At 37.2% G+C, this 24,394-nt stretch overlaps 1 protein-coding gene across 1 annotated transcript in view; it reads left to right on the top strand.

Annotated features, from left to right (window-relative positions):
• Nucleotides 1-24,394, top strand: part of USH2A (usherin) — a 388,963-nt gene that overhangs the window by 314,689 nt on the left and 49,880 nt on the right. The window contains exons 55-60 of the mRNA XM_026844632.1: nt 1,563-1,670; nt 2,198-2,381; nt 3,074-3,231; nt 11,937-12,095; nt 12,727-12,889; nt 18,706-19,060. Of these exons, the coding sequence (XP_026700433.1) occupies nt 1,563-1,670; nt 2,198-2,381; nt 3,074-3,231; nt 11,937-12,095; nt 12,727-12,889; nt 18,706-19,060 (1,127 nt within the window). The remainder of the gene's footprint in view (nt 1-1,562; nt 1,671-2,197; nt 2,382-3,073; nt 3,232-11,936; nt 12,096-12,726; nt 12,890-18,705; nt 19,061-24,394) is intronic.

The following is a 24,394-nucleotide window of genomic DNA, read 5'->3' as shown; positions in this document are numbered from 1 at the left end:
AGGTGCTCAATTTGTATTGTACAGTATCCTAACACTAGGATTTCCTAGTTTATGAGTGTTCAGTTTTGCAGTCTTAATATTTTCTCAGAGTTTTTGTGTATAATTTGTTGCTTCTTGTTGTACCGTTTGTCCCTTTTGCATTCAGGAACAGGAACTCTTTTTTTTAATGTATTATGATGTAATTAACATGAGGGTCCTTGAAAACATGCAAGAGAGAGGTTTTCAGGGCCTGTGCCTGGTATTTTAATTTTTAAGAACAACTTTCAGAAATACCCAAAAGAGTAGTTTAGCAAAGACCCTGTAACCTGGACTGGAGCATGTTCTAAGGGGCAGTCTGATCAGTTTAAAGCTGAGCTCTGAGGTATTCCAGATAGGCTTGCAGAGGTCGGCATCTTTAATGATTTAACTGTAAGAAGCCTTTAATGAGTGTGCAGAAGTGGCTATTTTAGAAGTTTAGTATCTTAGACAAATTTTGGGTACAATTTTACGAAGAGTCCTAAAGTCAAATTCTTGAGCTGCAGGCAATTTGATGTCAAATCTGAAGTCACTGACACACAGCACAAAGATGTTTGAAAATTTCTGAGGAAAGGTCACAGTAATATATTCTCTTTTTGTCTCATTCAAGGATGTCCAGCATAGAAGGTTTGAGCTGAAAAAATGTTTTAAAAATTACAAGTAACTAAAATTGATATCTTGTAATGGGGAGGGCTTGGATTTCAGTCCTGTTTCTAACTGCTTTATAGCATTTATAGTAAAATCTTGTAACCAATAAGAAAAAGTAGGGGGAAAAAAATGAACAAATAGGAGTTGGGAAGGGACTTGTCTTCTCAAGTTGGGAAGTCTTTGGACTTGTTTGTAGTATAGTAGAAGATTTCATGTTCATGTAAGAGAATGTTTTATTATCTTTTCTTATTGTTGCAAATATATTTGTAATGAATTTTCAAAACATTACAGACTCTTCAGCTTTTCGAGTCCAAAACTCTAAGCAATTATACTTTCAGGTGCTTTTCTTTTGGAAACCTTTGCATTTCTATGGCCATTACCAGTGATGGGGATTAAGCCTGTGCCAAGAATGTTTAGTTGATTTCCAGTTAATTTTTAACCATTTTGTACAGACAGAAACACAGGTTAAAAAACCTAGTGAAACAAAAACAACAAAACACAAACAACAAAACTCCATAGAGACTGGGTAAATTTTCAGATGGTAATCTGGGCTGAGATCTGGCCTGTTGTTACTATGCTGCAAGTGCCATCTAAGTTAATTGACTTGTAGCTAATTCAGATATGTCTATATAGAGTGGCATCCATAGATCCATTTCAGCACAGACGCACATTCAGTCTGAATTATTTTGTCAGGTCTTTTAAACTAATAGAAGATATATATCTAAATTAACAAGAATTCACCATTTCAGTATTACTCAGATGTAAAATAAGAATGGTTCATATTTTTGTTTGCTAAAAAAACAATAAGTTAACTTTAAGTCCAGTAACTTTCTATATAGTGATACAATTCTTGGGATGCCTGATGTCATCTCAGTCTAACCTCTGTTTGCTCTTTCTAGGTCTGCAGCCATACACTAGTTACAGCTTCATGCTTACTGCATGCACAGCTGCAGGGTGTGCTTCTAGCAAACCACGTTCAGGTCAAACTTCACAAGCTGCTCCTCTTGGTAAGACAAAAAGGCAGAACTGCAAAGAGATGGTCATATGCAGTTGTATTTTCTGATGGTTTAACAAGGTGCAAAACTCCACTGCCATCCGTCATGCTATCGTGTAAATTTCCAAAAGAGAATCTGTCTCTCAGAGTATTTGTATCTTAACACACTCTTTATACTGACTTGCCTTGCACTGCATTTCTACTTTCTTTTGTGACAGTTTCCCCAAGTTCATCTTTAAGTTAGCAAGGTCTGAATTAGCAGATGCGTATTTTTAAAGCACAAATAAATATGCAGAGAGAACTGGGCACGTAAAGGTGGCAGCCTTTGGCTTTGTCCTCCATTAATCTGTATGTTGTCTAGTTGGTTGCATTTGATATAGGATAAATACAGAAAGTGTGTTAATTTCTGTCATTATCTCTGGCAATGTTTTATGCTTTCATTACATTGCTGAGAGCAACAGCACAAACTGTGAGAAAGGAAAAAAAACCCCTTTATGTTTCTGTCATAAAATTAAAATAATGTCATTGTGATGTTAATAGGGGTATGGCCAAAACCTCATCATATAATAGTCAGCTCAACAGAAGTGGAAATCTACTGGAGTGAACCAAAGAAACCAAATGGACTCATTACTCAGTATCGACTTTTTCGTGATGGAGAACAGATTTTCCTGGGTGGCAATACAGACCTGAATTTCACAGATGTCAACCTGCAGCCTAACAGTAGGTAAGGCATGTCAAAGAGCTCTGGTAATATGTGAAAGGTCATCAAAATAGATCTATGGGTGTTTATGAAATGTGCAAAATCTAAGTTACTTTTTTAACAAAAGAAAAATCTCTTACAAGATTAATTCATTACTGAAAAATGGGTAGAGAAATTTTAGGAGGCTTTCAAATGCTGGAAAGCCTTAATCAAAGGATTTATCTTTTTTTTCCTTTTCCGAGAATAGGTCATTTTGATTCAAAGAAAGGGAGGCTCTTTTTTTCTTTCCTTGGGTGGTGGTTGGTGGCTCGTTAGGTGTTTTTTTCCCTCATGGTATATACCTCGAAAAATGTAAGTCTTTAAATGATAGACAACACTGCACATGGTTTATAATGTTTCTGTGCATATTGAACATACTCGCCTAAAAGTAGCAGCTGATGATATTTTTATAGAGACCATTCTGAAATCGGTTTTGACACTTTTTCAGTCAATACTTCTCTCTCATGTAAGCTAATGTGAATTTTAGTATTAAAATTATAATGAGTTACTTTTCTTACATTAACAAAACTTAAAGGTGAGAATCTTCACTAATGCAATTTTTGTAATACTCTTTGTATAGTCTATTCACTTTAAACTGGTGAAAATGGAAATGTTCTATTACTGATATGCCTAAAGCTTCTAACCTAGTGTCTTCTGATCTTTTTGTGTTTGCGCAGATATGTTTACCAGCTGGAAGCCAGCACTTGGGGTGGCAGAAACACTAGTGATAAATATGTTATACAAACACCAGTAGAAACACCAGAGAAAATTCATGTCCCATATAATGTCACAGTAATTGATGCATATTCTATATTTCTAGCTTGGGACGTGCCAGGTAAAAAATTATTTCTATGTAGTACTTTGTAGCAAAATGAAAGGATGGAAAATTAGTATATTCAGGCAGGCAGCTGAATCATTCTGATATTTTTATTCTTCATATTTGTTTTTAGTCTTTGTGTGATTTAAATAACCAATATCTAAAGCTGCTGTTTCCTAGCGACCTATTATTTTAATAATATTGACCTATATACTTGACATGGGTATTGTGAGGATTAGCTGATCAAAAATCCGTATGTTAATTTGTTCTTGTAAACTATTATTGAGTGCAAGTATTAAGAAAAAAAAAACAAACACAAACAAAAAAAAACCCAAAAACAATTACACTGAAAAGAAGTTTTCCCTTCTGTTCAGACTAACCTGAGTTATCAACAGGGAAACCTGCCAGCCTTTTGGGTTGATGATGTCTTGCTAGCTATCCTGGCAATTAAAATATCCAGTTTTCCTGCAGGTATACAATGCTGAGCTTCTTTAACAAAAGGTGTAAGGGTGTGACAGAGAGATCCTGTGCTAGCTTTGAGATGATTGAGTAAATTTTATTCTCCAGAGCACCATAATGTTATGTGGACATGTTACCTTGCAGGGGGGTGGCTCAGCAAACGCCCAGAAGATTTTTTCCTCTTCTTACTCTTCTCCTGAATATCATCAGGTTGTCTTGGCCTGCTACAGAGGTAGACTAAGAAGGAATAATTGAATAATAGCATCTTTTTATATGAGAGACTGTGCTGTTTCATTAATATAAATCATAGCTTAAGTGATTGGTATACTTTACTGATGTTATAAAAATGATATGCTGTAGTCATTGTGGGACAATGAGAGCATTGTAAATGAACAATTTTCCATCTAGAATAGTTCCTCTCCAGCAAGATGTTTCCAGTTTCTAGATACTGTTTGTTTCAGTTGAAATAAGGTCATTTTTTTTAGAAACTTCAGATGTTTCATATTGAAATAAAAATATGTTTTATCCATGAACTCAAGGAAGTTTTTGATATCTCCTCTTCCTAATTATTTAAGATGTTCTTTCCTTGCATAGCAGTCGCAGTAGAGTCAATTGGCATTAAAAATAAAGTCACCTAGAAAAAGTATTTTGCCTTCAAGCCTGGGATCGCAAGTATTGTGGCAGTGCTTAGCAGCGTTCACCCTACCCATTTAAGCAATGATTAATAAATCTATAATACCCTGAGCTGTCAATCTTTTAGTTTTCAGAAGCACAAAATCCATTATAGAAATGCTATAATGTATGAAAAAGATTAAAATCTTAAATTAAACTTTTCCCCCTACTGCCTGAAAGGATTTAGAACCCAGCAGAGGCAGGTGAATTCGAATGGCATATAATCTACAGTTGGTTTTATTGGAAAGTGACTCATGCTGTATTATAGTTTTGATAATAAATATAATTTAAGGTACAAAATATTCAGCAACATTATAAATAGATTTAAAACATAAGAATATACTGAAATAGCATAGACTTGTGAAGAGTGGGGTGTTTCCCAGAAAAGCTCATCCTTGTTGTTCTAGACCTTTTCTTCTCCAGCTGCTTGAATTCCTGTTACTCACAGTAGGTTACAAGCCTGCAAGGAGAATCAGGCTCTGTGTAGTACATTTGGTTATGTTGTAATTAAGATTGTGTGTGCAAACCTTTATGTGTTCCTGAAACCACATGATCAGAGGGGTGAGGAAGAGGCTGGACCTTATGGCTCTGTGGAGAATGCAGGGTTGTTGTATTCACACAGCTATGGGAATCATTCTCCTCAGTCAGGGGAAGGCACACGTCCTTCTTCTCAGGTATTGGGATGAAACTTGAACAATTGTCTTGCTTTCATGGGTGTTTGGTGACTCAATCCCTTCCTCTCTGCCTTCTCATTGTGGAGGCAATCATTTAAGTTTTTAAGTATGAATGAGGGATTGTTTTTCATACAGTGCCCCTGTTGGGTAGACAGGAAAGCAAACAGACTCACAGAATCATCTAGGTTGGAAAAGACATTGAAGATCATCCAGTTCAACCATTAACCTAACACTGACAGTTCTCAACTACACCGGATCCCTCAGCGCTATGTCAACCCAACTCTTCAACCCCTCCAGGGATGGGGACTCCACCCCTGCCCTGGGCAGCCCGTTACAATGCCCAACAACCACTTCTGTAAAGAAATACTTCCTAAGAGCCATTCTAAACCTTCCCTGGTACAACTTGAGGCCATTCCCTCTTGTCCTACCACTTGTTACTTGGTTAAAGAGACTCATCCCCAGCTCTCTGCAACCTCCTTTCAGGGAGCTGTAGAGGGCGATGAGGTCTCCCCTCAGCCTCCTCTTCTCCAGACTGAACCCCCCCAGTTCCCTCCGCCGCTCCCCGTACAACCTGTGCTCCAGACCCTGCACCAGCTTCGTTGCCCTTCTCTGGACATGCTCGAGTCATTCAATGTCCTTTTTGGAGTGAGGGGCCCAAAACTGAACACAGGAATCGAGGGGCGGCCTCACCAGTGCCGAGTACAGGGGTCAGATCCCTTCCCTGTCCCTGCTGGCCACGCTATTGCTGACACAAGCAAAGATGACATTGGCCTTCTTGGCCCCCTGGGCACACTGCTGGCTCCTGTTCAGCCGGCTGTCAATCAACGCCCCCAGGTCCCTCTCTGACTGGCAGCTCTCCAGCCACTCCTCCCCAAGCCTGTAGCGCTGCTGGGGGTTGTTGTGGCCCAAGGGCAGCCCCCGGCATTTGCCCTTATGGAAACTCCTCCAGTTGGCCTCAGCCCATGGCTCCAGCCTGTCCAGGTCTCTCTGCAGAGCCTCCCTACCCTCCAGCAGATCAACACTCCCACCCCACTTGGTGTCATCTGCAAACTGACTGAGGGTGCACTCGATCCCCTCGTCTAGATGATCAATAAAGATGTTAAACAGGAGTGCCCCCAACACCAAGCCCTGGGGGACACTGCTCGTGACAGGCCGCCAACTGGATTTAACTCCGTTCACCACAACTCTTTGGGCCTGGCGATCCAGACAGTTTTTTACCCAGCAAAGCGTGTGCCCATCCAAGCTGTGAGCAGCCAGTTTCACCAGGAGAATGCTGTGGGAAATGGTGTCAAAGGCCTTACTGAAGTCAAGGTAAACAACACCCACAGCCTTTCTCTCATGCAATAAGCAGGTCTCCCTGTTGTAGAAGGAGATCAGGTTTGTCAGGCAGGACCTGCCTTTCATAAACCCGTGCTGACTGGGCCTGAGCATCTGGTTGTCCTGCACGTGTTGTGTGATGGTACTCAGGGTGAACTGCTCCATCAGCTTCCTGGGCACCAACGTCAAGCTGACAGGCCTGTAATTTCCCGGATCATTCTTCCAACCCTTCTTATAGATGGGCGTCACATTGGCCAATTTCCAATCTGTCGAGAATTCCCTGGTCAGCCAGGACTGCTGGTAAATGATGGAAAGCAGCTTGGCGAGCACCCCAGCCAGCTCCTTCAGCACCCTCAGGTGTATCCCATCTCGTCCCATGGACTTATGTGTGTCTGTGTGGTGCAGTAGATTGCTGTTCCTTTTATTATAGCACCTCAGAGCCACTAGCTGGTCTTACAGGAATGGGGAGTACTAACGGCAGAGAAATGTTACTAAATGCCACCATTATTATTACTAAAAGAAACCCTGTGTACAGAACATAGGTGTAGGCAGAAGCTAGAATATTAATTCTTGACATTCATAATCCTGGTTCTTGCTCATTCTGTTTTTTTCCCCCAGAGGAAGACTGTGGGGGATGCAGATGGAGGTTTATTTTGGAGGTTCTGATCTTTGGAATGGCATACATCCCATTAACAGATGTATACAGATATCTGTGTCCACATACCTCCCCAGCTTCATAGGATTATCCTAAAGAGTCTACAACTTTTCATCCTTATGTCATTGTGCATGGAGTAACTTTTTTTTTCTGATCTAGTTTTTTCTTTGTATGAATCCTTGTTTCACAGTAGGCTATATTGAGGTAATATAGGTATCCCTTATAAACACAGAATGCACCATTTGTTGTAAGGATTGTCAGGCTTGGCAGTCACTCTTGGATGAGACAGTTGCTTTAATTGGTACAGTCTCCATGAAAAAAATGCTTTTTGTTAACCAAGTTTTGATGAGAGGGTAGTTGGTCATAGTGACTTCCTGTCTGTGGATATCAGGGATGCTTGGGCATTCATCTTCTTATCTGCTGTAATAAATTTGGATCAAATAATCACCGTCAGGATTAATTATGGGCATCATATTGCACAGACCTTCCTTTTGGGTGGCTTCAATTATAATGTTTCAACATCCGTAATGGATCTAAACCTTGTGACTTTAGAGATACATAGCGTTTCAAACTTCCTGACTTAGCTAAATAACAAGGTGGCCGAGTAGTGGTTAAAGTGATGGATTCAGAAAAAATATTTGACACACCTCACTCACTATGGAAAATAGGACTTTATTTTCTGAAATAGGTATCCCATTATCTTGTGTGGCATTGCCTCAGTGCACAGACCTCAAAGGTACGCTACATTTCACTGATACGCTAGAGAAGGATATGTTACAATTATTATGGAACAACTATTAACACCATGGATAGAAGCAGAAAAGCTGAATGGAAAAAAACCCACCACATAATTCTCTCAAGGCATATTCATAAATGTTATTGATAGGTTGGCAGGTAGCCATCCTGCATTTCAACGCATTGACAACCCCACTGGTTCTCACTGGGGGCCTGATTCTTCTAGATATCTTCAGTTGCTGCTAGTGATACCATGAAATCTGAACATGCTCCAAAGAGAATCCTGTCCTCTGCTCCTTGCTTCATATGTTAATGATCATCTGGATTAAAATGTCTTCTTTCATCATGTTTTAACACTGTACTTCATCTACCACTGGTGGATGCTTATCAATTGTTTATCAGTTAGAGTGAATCAATTGTTTATCAGTTAGAGTGAAAGTTACGTAACATGTCTGGATTCCTACTTTATACTTCTTGGGACCAAATTTGGTATTTGAATTACATTTATTTGTCTCTTAGTTTTGTCTCAGCTTCCCCAGCTAAACTGGTTTCTCCTTAACTGGTGGCCTAACAAATTTTTCTGACTTCTGCTAAGCCAATGTTACATTTCCTCATTTTTGTTTTCTCATGTAAATTGTTTGCTCCACATCACTATAGTACAAGCTTTTCAAATTCAGTGTCCAAAGTTCTGCATCTTGAAAGCAGTTAGCATCTCCAGCTGTTGCTGTCTCCAGTCTTGTTGAGAATACTTGATACAACCAGAATGAGATATCTGGGAATTTGAAGCTTAATGTAAATGCTTAATCTCAGGAAGCCAAATAAATTGTTTTATTTTATGAAGTTAAATATTAAAATACTGTTTTAAAATAAAATATATGACATTGTTATTTTAGTATTTGTTTACTATAAGTGAAACTGTTCGTCTATTTTGCTATAATTGGGATTTGGTTTCACATTAAACAAATTTTCAGCAACTGACTTCAAACAGATTTTTGGTGACCAGTCTGTAAAACAGACTGTGGCTTTTTTCCCCCCAATTCTAAGCATCCTGTGCTGCAAATTCTATTTTTACCTACCCTAGTTTTGAAGTACACAGAGCTGTCAACCCTAATTTGCAGAGTTTAGCACAGAATCGTCCATTAAATGTTATCCAAATATGCCCACAAAAAAACAAGGTTTAGTTTGATTGACTTGTCCCATTGCAAAATGTGCACCTGCTGTGAAATGAAGTCGCAGAGAAAAAAAAGTGGAATAATTTAACTTTTTTATTTGTAAAGATAATCAGGGTTTTTCTGATTACATCTTAACTTCATAAATGTTAAATAACCTATCAGCATCTAGTTGTTGTAAATTATGAAAAAGAGTATTGCTGGGAATATTAACCAACTAAATCCTTGTTCTTTAGTGAACATGAAAATGTGTTATGGCAGGTTGTCATTGTGCTCATGGTAACTTTGACACCAAATAACAAAACTGCCATTTGCACTTAGGGTAAATTGGTTCACTTGTGCTTTTACGGTTCCTTTTATTCTGACATAAATTTATGAACTCTGGAACTAACCAAGTCGTGTGGTTTCCCAGCTGACTTTAACAAATATGCCCATTTCTTTTCCTTCAGTCATCAGAGCACACAAGGTAGTAGTTTCAGACTGGCTGCAGATGCTGAAGGCTATTCTGGAAGAAAGGGGGTTTTTACAAGTTTCTGTGTTGTATGAATATATATTTTTTATTTTTCAGATTATAAAGTGATCTTTTGATCCTAGTATTTGATGAGTTTCATCAGATTGTAGAAGGATTTGATATTGGCATTTTTCAGAATATGTTTATTTGGTTTTATTTACAATTTCATGTTCACTTCTTGAGACTATTTTTTCTCTAATTTATTATTGGTATCACTCCTAATATATTGCAACATTTAGCAGAATTTTAAGATTTTGGGGTTTTGGTTGTTTGGGGTTGTTTCACATTTCTGCTATGGACTGAATGTTGGACATGGATAAGTCAGTTATTTTAAAATAAGTGTCCTTTGCTGCATATTGATGGCTGGATTCAGCTGTCCTTGTTGGTATTTAATCTTCCTTGGGAAATCAAGCATTCTAAATAGTTCCAATTTCAAAGGGTTTTGGTGAATTTTGCCTAGAATAAATGCACTGATCAGATGCACAAAAGTGAATTATGTGTCCCTTTCATAAGATAGTAGGTTTTTCTGGCTGAAATGTCTGGTTTGTTATCAGGACTGTGGGAGGGGACCTTAACTAGGAGATTAAAAAAAAGGTGTACCATTTCATGCTCTTACTTTTGGATCTTCAGTTGTGTCCTTTACAGGTAGTCCAATTATTAAAACCAAACCAAAACAAAAAACAAACAAACAAAAAACCCCCCACACACACACAAAAAAAACCCCACCACAAAACAAAACAAACAACAAAAAAAGAAAAAGGTAGTTTAGCTGTAATAATATAGCTCATCTTCCATATATCACAGAAAAAAAAGGATAATTTTCTTTGTTGCAGAAGCCAGCTACTTCAAGATCACCTCTCAAAAGTTACTCTAACATCCTGCACAACTTTACAAATTGTATTTCTATTTTTCCATTCTTAATGATTAGATCTTGGTGTTTTCCTTGAAACTTTTACACTGAAAAAGGAAAATTTTACAGTGGGATTTTTGCACTTTCTCTCTCCTTCCCCTTTCACCTCTTCCAATGACTAATAGAATCTTTTCTTCTTCTAGGCTGAGCAGTTGAATAAGATTGAAGTCATGCCACCTCTTCAGGGCTGTTTTTTCAGCTTTTTAGTGTAACAGCATTTCCTTTGTCTAGCATGTAGTGAGGCAGCAGCATCTTATTTCTTTGGGATTTTATGTCCTCTTTTTCTTCTGAGAATTGTAAAAACTTGGTATTTCAAAGATTTTTCTGATCTTCCAAAGTACCTCAGTTGTTTATAGTATCACAAATAAACTTGAAATCTCTCAGATTTCTTGTAAACTTTTTTTTCAGTTAATATGCATATTCACATACATACTTAGCTAAAAAAAAAAATCTAAAAGATGCACAACAGTGGAAAAAAATCCTCTTTGTAGCTTCAGGGTAGTAGTATCAATGTAGATTATCAGAAAAGGACCAAAACCACAATTAGGAGAAAGAATTAAGTTATTTTCCAGAGTTACAAATGGAAACATTGTCAAGATCTGGACAAGTCTCAGAACTGCTCATAGGTATCTGGTTCTTGGTGCAATCACAAAGACTTATCTGTGACATCTGAAGTAGGTGGTGTGTTGAAAGAGAAATTTGCTCTTTCTAATCAGATACATCTTGACTCACACTCTTCTTTGGTTAGTCTCTTTGTTTTATGAAATTGCTGCTGTCTGCATAGAACAGTCTATAATGGACAAAAATTAAAAAGCCTACAGCCCATTTCCTAATTACAAACCCAAACCAAATCAAACCAACCAACCCCACCCCCTTGAGAAGTCATGTGGGAGGAAACAAGAGAAGATCCAGGAACCACTGTTGATCATTCTGAGGGGATGGCAGATGGCTTATCTTGTTCTTGTGGAGAAAGTGATTTTTTCAGTTTCTTAACAAAAATTGAGAATTAGGAATTGACAGCATGGGAAGAGGAATTCATGGAGGAAATGTCTGAATTAAAACAAAATAGTAAAAATTGAGGGTTTTTCTTCAGCAAAAACTAAACTGTTTTTATATCAGTTGAAATGATGTGTTTCTTGGTTCAGGCTGGTGTATTGTACTTTATTGGTAAAGCAGGCTAAGAACATACACTCAGTTACTGCTGCTGGGCTAAAAAGTGATACTTTGCTGAATGGTGGCAATTGCTGCTTTTGATCATATGACTCTATATTGAAACAGCAGTGTTTAGTATCTGTGGCCCCTCAAAATAATGAAATAAAAGCTGCCTCATTCCCAGTCATAAGGTCACTCTTCCCAGAGGTAGAAATTGCAACACAGGCATTAACTGAATTGAGGTTTGATTTTTAACTGGGAGCTGTAATGTCTGTCTTCCAGTTGTGATCTGCAGATGGATCTGTTTCAGTTTATATTTAAATGGTTATAGTTTCCAAAAGAGGCAGTAGGTAAAACCTCCAGAGGGGGCTTACATTTAAAATTGCATATGATGAATGCCTCTTTGAAGTGGTCCTGCACTGTTGTTACTATTTCAGATAATCGCTAGTTCTCCTCTGTTTCACAACAGGGATATTCATTGCCAGGGTGCCTTTGGAATACAACATCTTACTAAATGCGAGCAGTCCCACTCTACTGGTGAAGCCAGTAGGACACGCACATTTTGCTTTTGTCGATGGCCTAGATCCCTACACCCTGTATGAGATAAGAATACAAGCATGCCAGAATGGTAAGATGATTTTATAAGACTCACCTCTGTGACTGGAAGGGAATGGAGATTTTCCGGATAGATTCAACTCAGCAAAACAGATAAAATCTTATTCCTACATTGGAGTCAAATGTTTACCTAGTAAAAAGAAAGCCTAGCCCTGAATGAAGCATTAAATATTTCTCTATGTTCTATCATGAATATTTAAAATGGAGATTTAAAAAATGTATTTTAGGTAATATGTGCCATTTTATTAAAAGCTCTTCACAAATAGCTTAACAATTTTTGAAAAAGTGCATACAGAACAAAATCTGTTCTGTAACTGTTCACCAACAAGACGTGGTTATCATAAAGACAGAAGAGATGATCCCAAATATTACAAAATTCCTTGACTTTAATGGAAATTTTCAAAATACTGTTGAAATAAAACTATTTAAAATGATACTTTGGAACCAATTCTCTCCTCACCTGTACTAGTGAAAACCAGGAGCAATTAACCAGTGGAGCTGCAGTCATTTAAATGAGTATTTAATAACAAAATGAAGCACCATTTCATTAGGAGCTTTTTTACTCGACATTAATTTGCTTTTACAGTATTTTTTTTTTATTGATGAAGAAGCTGTCATCACTAAGCAAACTTCTGGTTTTCTAGGTGGTTGTGGAGTGAGTGGTCAAATATATTCAAGAACTGCTGAAGCACCTCCTAGAGAATTGAGCCCACCTGTTGTTAAAGCAATGGGATCTGCACTCATAGAAGTGAAATGGGCACCACCTAAGAAACCAAACGGCATCATTACTAACTACTTTATCCACAGGTAAATGCTTTTATCACCTCAGATTCTTAGTCTTATTGAACTGTTCATTTCTTTATTCCTTGATATATGAGGAGGTGAAAAAAAAAAGTGTAGAAGTAAATGGTACTAAATGAACATAAAATATATGTTACCTTTCAAATGCTAAGGTAATATGCTGATCTATGGATGAACAAGCTGAGAATAAGAGCTGAGACAAGAACGACCTTCCTGATCTACAAATGGCAAAAGCAGGTGAAAATATATTTTTTAAAAATTCAAAGGGGCAAACAAAAATTGTAAGATAGATACTCTCATTGTGTTTACCCAGACCACTAGGTACATTCTTGAGTCCTCTCTGATAGAAAGTTAAGAATTTTGGAATGAAAACAAGACTAATTCACCATTTCTGAGGTTAAAAAAAAAAATAAAAAATCTAGGTTTCTAACATAGATCAGTTTCCCAAGATAAATTATGTTCCTTGCTGTTTGTACTCAGCTGCCATGTCTAGGTGGTTGACTGACACATTCTCACTCCCTGTGAGGAGCTTCATAAGCTCTGAGTGAAGATTCTGTTACTGTATAGGGAAGTATCACAGTAGCAGAGAACTGACATGTGCTGTGCTTATTCATCCTTTTTTAAAAGCTCATTGAGGGACATTCTTGATTAGCTTCAGAAAGTCAGAGAATATAAAACTCAAGCTAGGTACTGGAGAGGAATTTAAACTCTAAATTTCTTGGTTTTCCCAACTCTAAATATGCGCTGGGCTGAACCTAGACTCCCACAAAGTTTGGGACATTTTATTATATTAGAGCTGTGACTGAGAAGGCAGGGAATCAAATTACTTTTTGGAATCAACAGTGATAATTAATATAAATTCACTTTTGCCTTAAACACATTAGTAGTCTCTAAAAATTCCTGCTCTCTTAAAATATCCTCTTTTTTTACTTTTTTTTTAATTGTCTGATCAAAAAACCCCAAGTCCCTCCCCTGTATAAAGAGGAATAAAGTGTACGTTATAGCCCAAGACATGTCTTCACTCTGTTGGTTTTGTAAATAAAGCTGATGATTACCACTGCTATTCCATGGCAACCATAGAAAGGGAAAACAGGAAATATAATGCAGAAAGCCTGCTTCAGTGAAAAATACTGTAAATTGAATTTGACAGCATTTGATGGCATTTGATTATTCTAGTCACAGCCAAACAATGATATAAAGAGTAATATGAAACAGAATGTGTTACTGCCTAGCAGACTCAAAAGCAATAAACCTTCCTCCAATGTGACACAATCACTTCACAATCATAATTGTAGCCTGTTTGATACCTCTGAGTACAGCAGAAGGGCACTGACTGACATAGATACATTTTGTTTTTTATTTAAAGTGAAATGAAAATGGCGCACTGGGGCTCCAGATACAATCGTTATATTCACCTACATAGGCATGAATCACTTGGCAGTTATTTCAGCTGAAGTTTAAATGTGCTTAGACAACAACAATATCAAATCTTTCTCAGATAGCTGCAAAAAAATCAGAAATGGGATGTAAGCATATAGTTCTTTTTCATTTTGTAGCCACACATAACCTTACACTGTTATAGCAGCAAGACTGCAGTATTTCTATGGGAGGTTATGGCATGTAATTTCTTCTTCATCATGTGCCTCTTCCTTACTGCATCACCACCAAAATAAATTCATTTAACTCAAAATCTGGAATGCTTGGGGAGCTAGTATGTGTGCAGATCTTTGCATTAAAATGGCAGGACTCATGCTTTCCTCTAGAATCATGAAAGCATGTGCAAATGTGCAGCCATTTTGTTAGAAACCAAAAAATTAAAATGTTAGTTTATGATGAAAGAAATGGTGATGTTTTATTTTTAATTAATATAACACTTTTAAACACATATCAGAGCTTTTAAAATTTTCTAGCAAGGACCACGACTTAGAAGAGATTGTGAATGAGAAAACATCTGGTTCATGAGACAATCACCCAATCTACTTCTCTTCCCATTCATCATTGCATAACATCCCTGTGACAACCACAGAAATTGCTAGTCTGGAAAAATAATATTATGGAAATAGGTGATGTATTTCTTGCTGTATTTTAATAAGATATAGGTCACATCAGCTAATGGAACTGCTCTCTGTTGGCCACCAGCGTGCACTCTATAGGATGCACATGATGACTCTTAAAGAAATATTGCCTGTAAAATTATAAGTATTTTGGTTTGTATCTTGCTTATATCTTGTCTGAATTGCTGTCAAAGTGTCTATGTCATGTTCAGTAAAAATTATATTATTTAGTATATATATATATATATATATATATATATATGTATGTGTGAGATTGTATTAGCTGAGCAATCCTGATGGTGAAAATGTAGCAGAAAAATTAACAGGCAGTTTAAGACAGAGGGCAGTTGTTGGCTGTTGACTGTTGTGACAGAGGACACATCTCAGTGGCTGTTGACTGTTGTGACTTGCAGTGTAGAGGCTTCTAGACTGACTCTTCAGGATTAATTCATTGCTTACCCTTATACCCTTAACCATGAGCTGCACAAAGACAGCTTCCAAAGCACATACATTAGTAGATGGTTAAATATAAGAATCCTTATGGATGAATATGTCACTAAGAATAAGAACTCCTGAAGAGTTTTATTTATACCTGTAATTGATATAATACCTAATTATTATAATACCTAATCAAAATGAGCACAATATAGGCAATAATCTCAAATTCCTTTTGTTCACTTTTTGACATCAAAACTTGTTAAAAGAAAAAAAAAAAAAGAAAAATATACAAACTGCATTAGAATAGATTTGTTGAATCCAAATGGTAAGTGAGCCTTCTTTGTTTAATTGGATGTGAAACTGTAGAGGGGAATCATTGTTGATGTTGCATTATTCCCGCACATTTTACAGTGTGATTCCCCAATCATTTGAATTTTACCCCAGGACCTCTCAGTGTTTCTAGAAATAAGTCCCTACCACTCTGGTAAGGAAAACAGCACACACTGCTAAAACATGTACTTTTGTTGCGTGGTGAAGGATAAACATGTGAAGAATAATTCTGGGTTGACCTGCAAGACCCCAGAGATTCACTCAGTCTCCTTCCATGTAAGAAAGCTGAGGGCTGAGTGTTTCAGTTAGTGTTGCTGCAGTCCTCTGCATACAGCTTTATAGTTATCTGTCACAAAGGAGATTATATTCTCCTCTTAATGTCATCTGGCTCAGATTGGTAGTGGGGCAGGGAGAATTTGCCCTTATAAAAGTAACTGTATCTGAGCATCTTTAAAATGAATGTAAGCAGCAAATCAGACTATGCAGATTAAGAGACAGCTTCCAGTTCTTGGAAATGTTATTCTCCTTTGCAGCTCATTGTACATAAGAAACACTTGCAGTTAAATGAGCAGCTGAATCTTAAATCTTAAGACGATTGAAATGATTACAGACTGTTCAACCACTTCTGTTCAAAGTTTATTCATACATGAAGATATTCTGGGTTTTAGCACTACAGATGGAACCATTTACCTAACCATAAGTTTCATTCATTAAATATTCAGCAGTAATAAGATCTAACTACTTAACCAGACTACATTGTACAGCTTTGCTTGTGGATGAGCTTGCAGTTGGTGGCATATTTGATCTTTCAGTGGGAAAAACAGTTTATCACTGAGTTTCGGGAATTTATAGCACATAAATTTGTGTATTCATTTAAGTGCCGTACTGCTTGGCCAGAAAACACATATTAAATGTGGCTATTGCACTAAAATATACTCTTTTCACTTACCTACAGAGAATTTTTTAGGCATGATTTTGAATACACAGGAAAAAGACTATGTTTTTAGGTGCAGGAGAAAGACATAGTAGTGATTCACCTTTCAGAATTACGTGACTTGCATTAAGTCAGTGAACAGCATCTAGGGAGAGTTCTGCAGAAGGTTTAACTTGCCATTACAATAGAGCATGGGGAAGTGCATTGAAATTAGCTGATGGAATATTGAGGTCAATGGGAAATTTTGTACCCCGACTCTTCCAGATATTATGTTGCAAGAGAGAATTGCTGCCTGCTCTACCTGCCATTCTTCACTCAGTTCTGCCAACCAATTCTCAGGCTCAACACATTTTATAATTTGTGTATTTCACTACACTAGAAATATTGTAGCTCAAAATTTGTCTTTTTTAAAAAAAAATCCTGCTCTAACCCTTTTAAACTAAACTGTGTCCATGTAGTCTCTTATCTCAGAGTTTAGCAAAAATTCTTTAGCTTCATATAAGAAAATGTATTCATGCATGCCTTATATATGCATATATGCAAAGGATGAATGAACATTGTGTATACACATGCATTCATTATATTCTTCATATTTGCATGTAAATACCTTGTTATAGATTATAAATTGTAAAAATTATTTCATTTTGTATTTTAAAGTAATTCCTGGGTTGATCTAATAAAATACAATTCAACAGAATTCCATGAAATACTGATTTTCTTTTGCCAAAGAAATGTTCTTCAGCTTCTGTGTGTGTGTAGTGATGATGACACCCAGTTGTCAGACAAACCAATTTTACTTCTGCAAATTTGCCCTACTTGCAATAAAAGTGGCAGATAATGTAATTTGTTTTTTGTTTTTGGCATGGAGGGTGAAAGTGCTTTTATGTTCTGCAAAGGCCAAGGTTCCTGTGAAGAGTAGGGGAAATACTTAAATTCATGAGCAGTACAGCACAACCGTCATTGAGATTTATCACAGTGTTTAAATGTAACCAACTTAATTTCACACAAACATTTTTATGCCAAGTGAAAGAATTGATTTGATAACTCTGTTTTGAAGATGAGTGCTTGCCTTATTACAACTATTGTAAATTATATACTAGAAGGGGCCACATTAGAAAGGGGCTGAGGATCATCTGTAATCTCCTCATATTCAGAATATCACTAGGTCCAACACAAGTGGATCTGTAGTAGAAATGCTATATATACATACATATATATGTGTGTATGTTTACACAGATATATATACCTATGTACAGAAGTAAAAACCCATTCTGTCAAGAGCCTATACAGTGAATTGTCTTTGTATATCTTAAGTTTACATTTTGAAACAAAAACAGCATTGAAAAAATATTTATTACAGCAAGCACTACTTGTGATATATTTAATGAGTTTTGTGCTGGAGCTGCAAATTCTGCTAAATTCATGCACAAGGGATTACTTATTCCATATTTATTGTGAGCAAATCAGAATTTAAAAGTGCACAGCTTTGGTTTTGAGACCATCATAGAATATTTATCCCTTGTTCACTAGGTAACATTTTTGTCAAATAAATTTGTCATAAGTTTTCCATAAATGAGGGATCCTGAGGTGAGTACTTCCATAAATAGTTTGGTTTTCAGAAATGCTGAAAACTTGCACCCATATTGCACTTCACATCATTAATTAGCAACTACCTATGGATTTAAAATTTCACAGTCTAAGTACTGAGTCTCATATCTGGTGCATTCTGTCTTAAATGGCAATATGCCATTGTATTGCTACTCTGCTACTATGGACTGTGACAGCACACTTGTTTGTCATGCTTTATAATATTCTTCCAGATAAAGGAGAAAAATTAAATGATTGCCTCAAAAATGACATCTTCACCAGCACCTAACACAAGTTCAGGGAAATGTTTTTAAGATGCAAAGATAGGTAGGCAGTTCCTTGTGTGTGTGTGTAATGTATAGCAATCAGTTCTCTACTTTTCTGAGGTACAGGTTGAACTTAGAACTTCAGGATCTACTACCATGGAACTGTTAAAGTTGTTTTCAATTTTAATCACGTTGCCTTTGATTTAATTTCAGACGTCCTTTGGGCACTCAAGAAGAGCTGCTTTTGTTCATCTGGGCTAAAGGAGCTTTGGAATTTATTGATGCATCCGATGCTTTACAGCCTTTTACTCTCTACGAATATCGTGTCAGAGCTCAAAATGCTGTGGGGTCAGTGGACAGCCTGTGGGCTTCAACCCAAACTCTGGAGGCTTCCCCAGGGAGCATGGAAGCCCCTTGGGCACAAGCAACAAGTGCATACTCAGTGCGGTTGAACTGGACCCAGCCTGTCTCTCCCAATGGTGTTATATCTCTGTATCGAGTAGTCTATCAAGAAAAACGCAGCGATCCAACATTTAGCATCCCAGCTGTTACTGCACTAACTGTAATGGTAAGAACTGGACCACAAAAGCAATTTTACATTGTTCTTACTCTGCTTTGATCTCTATGGTATTTTAAAATTTCATTTAACCCTGATTGGAAAAGTGGGGTTGCAAGTAGTTTTGTTGGTTTAAATTTTGTGTTTGGCCCAAATGCAGACTGAAATATTTCACATTAGTATCAAATTCCTGATAGAGGCAAGTAGATTACTTCAAAGCATGGATGGGTCATGTCTGAAGGAATTAAGCACATGCATTTAACTTTGTCAGCCTCCCTCTGAGAATATGGTCCTGAAATTTTTGTCTGACTCTCACAATAGTTTCACAGAATCTACACAAAGAACAGCAAAGTCAGTCCTCGTATGTAATTCTAGTTTTGTAATTCAGTTGGAATCACAAAGTGAATTAATTCATTAGTAATTACATAGTTCATATATACAATGCATTTGCATGTTCCCCTTATAATTCATCAGTACTTATATTAGAATGTTACTTTGCACTGCTAACATGTCTTTCCTTTCAAGGGACTTTCCAAACATGAATGTCTGTAAATATTACATTTCTATTCAGTATGTGGAAGGATAGACTCAAGAAAGGGCAGGTTGTTTTGTGAACTGACTAACAATGTTATGTAAATCAGTGACAGAAGTGGTTATGGTTTGTGCAGTTACCACTGCTCCTCACAGCTATAGATTACATTCTAGTCTTTCTATAGAAAGGTATCTTATAGATAGTAGAAGTGAACTGCTGTATATTAGGATAGCTGCTGTACTTGGCTGTCTGCTAAAAAAAAAAAATTAAAAAATGTTTAAGTAGGTTATAATAAAGTTGGGTTTCTGCAGCATTGCCACCTCAATTTCATAAACCTAGAATTTTCCCTAAATGATATTCATAGGCCATGTTTGTATTGAGTAACACTAGCTCAATAATCTTACATACTCTTGTGATCATATAGTTCCAAAGGAGTTTTGTGTCTAGCTTTCTGTAACCCTAAACGGATAAAGTTTGTAATACATCTTTTTCTGAATAAGAAAACAGATCCTGAACTGAATGATAGGAGTATATACTTTCAGCTTCTGAAATAGTTACATTCACATTGTACGTTATGTTAGGTTCTAAAAAATAGATTGGGATTTAAAGTTTTTGAACTTGAGTAGGATTTTGGCAGTTAGCTCCCTTAACTTGTTTTAAAAAATATAATCATGATCATAATTGTGATGGGACACCTAAGATTTCAAAACCAGTGAAATGACAGGGCTTCTCCTAATACTCTGCTTCAGCAGCGTGCAGTGTGTTGCAGAGCATCAGAATTGACCTGGCTAGTCATGCATTGCAATGTCTTCTAAGCATGCCAACAACAACAGAAAATGTCCAAGATGGTTGTATTGTGGGTAATAAAACCTACCAAAATGGCCTTTTAAATAATGTTGCCACAGTGTGTTTCTTTAACAGCATCAGCTAAAAGCCTTTTAAATTATAACAAGCTATTATTTACTGAATTAGTATTTTCCTGGCTCCAAAATCCTTTATTTTCCCCAAACAGTATCCTGAATCAAAATGACATTCTGGCAGCATATGTATAGCTGTTCTACTAGTGTTGCAGCAAAGCTGACTTGCATGTTTTTTCTACTGTTCTTTGCTGTGAACATTTATCGATTATTATTTTTGCTACCCTTTTTTATTTTTAAATATTATACTACCTTTTGGGGAGAAATCTTTCTGCACAGCTCTTGCATCATTTACACTCACTTTAAACTGTTGCAACTGCATTAATTCAGTAGAGTTGCTGATTTATACCAAGGAGCTGAGATCTGAATCCTACCTCTTCTTAATGTAGCAGAACAGCTAAAGCTTTGAATCAAAGTTATTGACATAAAGTGCACAAAGTCCTGTTATCAAAGGTATTTTCAGGAGGTCAGGTCAATTATCCAGCAGGTGAAAACCTGGACACCAACTTTCAAAGTTATAACCCCTTAAAAATAGAATTTTATCATGAAATTGCTGATAAACCCTTAACTATAGCTTTGTGAATGAGACACTTTAATTAAAATGTAATTTTATTGAAGGAACTAGCATTCCAATGATTAAGCTTCTGCCCCTTTAAAATATAGCTTTCAGGGGTACTAGGCTAAATCATTTAATCTCCTAAAGCATCTCTATTGGAGCTCCCTCGTGGGATACACCATTAGTCATTCTCTCACACAAGCTTCCATGTTGCAAGCAAGACTTAAAGTATTAAGCGAGCAATGAGTTCGGTCCTTTATTTAATCTGTTAGACTCCATCCTTATCCCATTAGATTATTTCGGGAAAAAAACAAAACAAAACAAAACAAAACAAAAACCAACAGTGGTAGAATCACAGTAGCCAGTCCCACCCTTGCTCTTGTCAGTTGCCTCCTGGTTGCCCACCACAGGACATAAAGCTTGACCAAATCCTAAAGGAGAGATACAATCCTTGTGACACTGCAGGATACAAATTAAGTACTCACTAATATCCCTGCGGACTGTTCTAATTTGACAGCTTTGTTTCCATCCATTTCTAGAGCCAAATGAGAAGCATCTTCAGGGTTTTCAAATTGTTTGACAGACTTATCCACTCTACCTTCCCAAAATGCAACTATTCACTCCCCCTTTAAGGTGCATTAATCTGTATTTGAATTGATGGCTGTCCGGTACCTTAAGGTTATTGCTGACCCCTTGTAATTTTACACTGCCTATGGAGGTAAAAATGGAAACTCAATTCTGACAGCAAAAGTTGCTGCCACTTAAATGAAAGGAGGATCTCCCTGCACTGTTAGAAGCAAGTGAAGTACATGTGAGACATTTTGATGCTTGGCAGTTAAAGAGCAGTGTCACCTATTTCCCTAGTTTATTTGGCCAGGAGTGTAGTGACAGATGTTAGGTGACAGCAAGTTAAACTGACATTCTGGTTTATTTGCAGAGCAAAGTCAAGTCAAGACTGGTTAGAGCAGTACAAGTGTCTCCTGCAATGTCTTCACTGTTCATTTTAACCCTCTAAAGCAAGAAAAATATTTAGTGTCTTATCGACAGCGTTAACATGAGACAGATGTGTTTGTAGAGGAATGGATTGACAGTACATTCACATTTACAGAAATCTGCATAAAGTGACTAGATTGTCAAAGCAAGCTTCTCACTCTTGTGAATTTAGGGCTTAAGTTTATGAACATAGGACCCAGAGCTGATTTCATTATAAAGCCAGTACCTGCCAAATGGAATCAAAGCATCACAGCTCCTTAACTGTTGTATTCCAAATGTTGCTGTGAGGTAAAACTGTGGGTAAGTTTGGACTTTTCCTTGGTAGATGTTTTATGGGTGTGTAATGCTGTTTCTTCCATGATAATTAAATTGAGTATTTGGTTGTTTGTCATGAGTAGGAGAATTCAAAGCCAAGAAGATGAGTAAAAGATGTAAGAATGTGTAGAATGTGCTTGGAGAAGGAAAAGCATCCAGAGATGAGGGTTATAAAGAAAAATTCTGCCTGCTAGGGGCAGTGACACCCTTTATTATTATGGAGAACCAAGGCCTTGGTGTGTCAAATCTACCTCAGCAGAGTGTAACTAAAAGTACAATGTGCTTGTTACAGGATGCAAGAGATAGGTGTAAACAATATAGAGGCCTTATTCCTGGGAAATCCTACACCTGTCCCTACCTAGAAGTACAGGTCTGCTCACAATGTGTTTTGCGGTATGAGGCGCTCAGGCCAAATATATCCTACAAGGCTTTTTTGGCATAGCTATGTCAGCTTGGGGTGTAAAAAATTAACACGTCTCTTAGCTGATACCACTGCACCAGCAAAGCCTTTGGTTTGGATGCAGCTCTGCTAACAGTTGAGAACACATGTTGGCTTTCCTCACATTATTTGGGGAGATGGTATATAGCTACACTGGCCGAGCTCCTCTTGGCAGATGCTTCATCTGTGGTAGGGAAATCTGTAGACATATTGCAGAATAGCAATAATAATAGAGACTTTGGTAGGAGGGTGAGGCTTTGGCTTGCATGATTATGTTGTTATAATCAGACAGTAATTTGTATATCAAATATATAACCAGAGTAAAGATAATAAATAAAGTCCACTTGCTGAAAAACTCCATAGGAAATATATTCTAGCAGAAATAATCTTAAGTGGCCAGTACTGCCATATACACACGCCTCCTATGCAGGATTTTAGATATCTGGAATCTTGCATCCAGAGTTAGTTCCTTTCTATTCATCACATTCAGAACTACTTAATATATTCATGTGGGATTGTTCATTTCTGTTTCCTCATAGAGACCAGTGAGCATTTGGTAGCATTAGAGATGAGACACCACGTAGTTATTAGCTTCCTCGTACATAAAATTATTCAGTAACGCAGTATGCAGGACTGTGCATGACAACCCCCTTATAAAAGGAGGAATGAAGATCATAGCCCCAGGAATAAGAAAAAATACATCAAAAAGAGGGACAGGTGAAACTTTTTTCTATATGCCTATTTCAAATGCCTGGAAAATGGGCTGCACTCTAAAAAAAACAAGATGAGAGTAAATGGAGGAATCCCTGCACATGCCATAAATTCAGAAGATGTGCTACTTAGCAAAGAATGAAAGCTGTAAACGGTAGTGGAGGGCAAAAGTTAATTAGGCTACTGTGCTGCTGTTAGCGAGTGGAAAGTAGCCACAACCAGAAACAAGATGGCTGCTCAGCAGTGCCCTAATACAGCCAAAAGATCATATCCTTAGCTCTGCAAGGGCTTATGGGTTAGGGGGAAATCATACACAGATGACTAATTTTTTTATGGTTCACAGCCGATCAAAGTGAAATTCAGCAGCTGTTCAGGACAAGTGACCACTCTAACGGCTGTAATATAACCTGCTAAATAGAGAGGGAATTGCATGAGAGCAAGAGGTTAGCTGTGATTATCGGCAGGTGAGTGCTTTATTGAAGTTGAAAGACCATTAACATTGATGGAGTAATTATTTCAACTTGAAAGTAATTACCTTGATGGGTGATAACTTCTCCAGCGTTCCCAGATTTGATTGGACCAAACAATTGTGAACTCTTGAAGCCTAGAAAAATATTACAACAATACTGCAATGTTTAAATTACTGAAACCACTGTTAGAGTATTTTAATTATGCCTAACAGTGAAAAGATTTTAACTTACAACAACTGGTGACCTCTCATGTATAGAGACATTTGCTTTCTAATTCCAATGAAATGACCCACACCTACTACGTGTGTGCTATATGTGATGGGTTTGCAAATGAATCATTTGATTTAAATGCAGGTTTTAAGATTCAAAGCCTCGTTAGTGCAGTTTCAGGAAGGGCTTGTACTGGAAGTGCT

This window comes from Athene cunicularia (assembly GCF_003259725.1).
Source record: "Athene cunicularia isolate RWA chromosome 3 unlocalized genomic scaffold, athCun1 chr3_part1, whole genome shotgun sequence".
Taxonomy (NCBI): Eukaryota; Metazoa; Chordata; class Aves; order Strigiformes; family Strigidae; genus Athene; species Athene cunicularia.
Note: the sequence above shows the minus strand (reverse complement) of the source record. Positions and strands in the feature narration are given on the sequence as shown.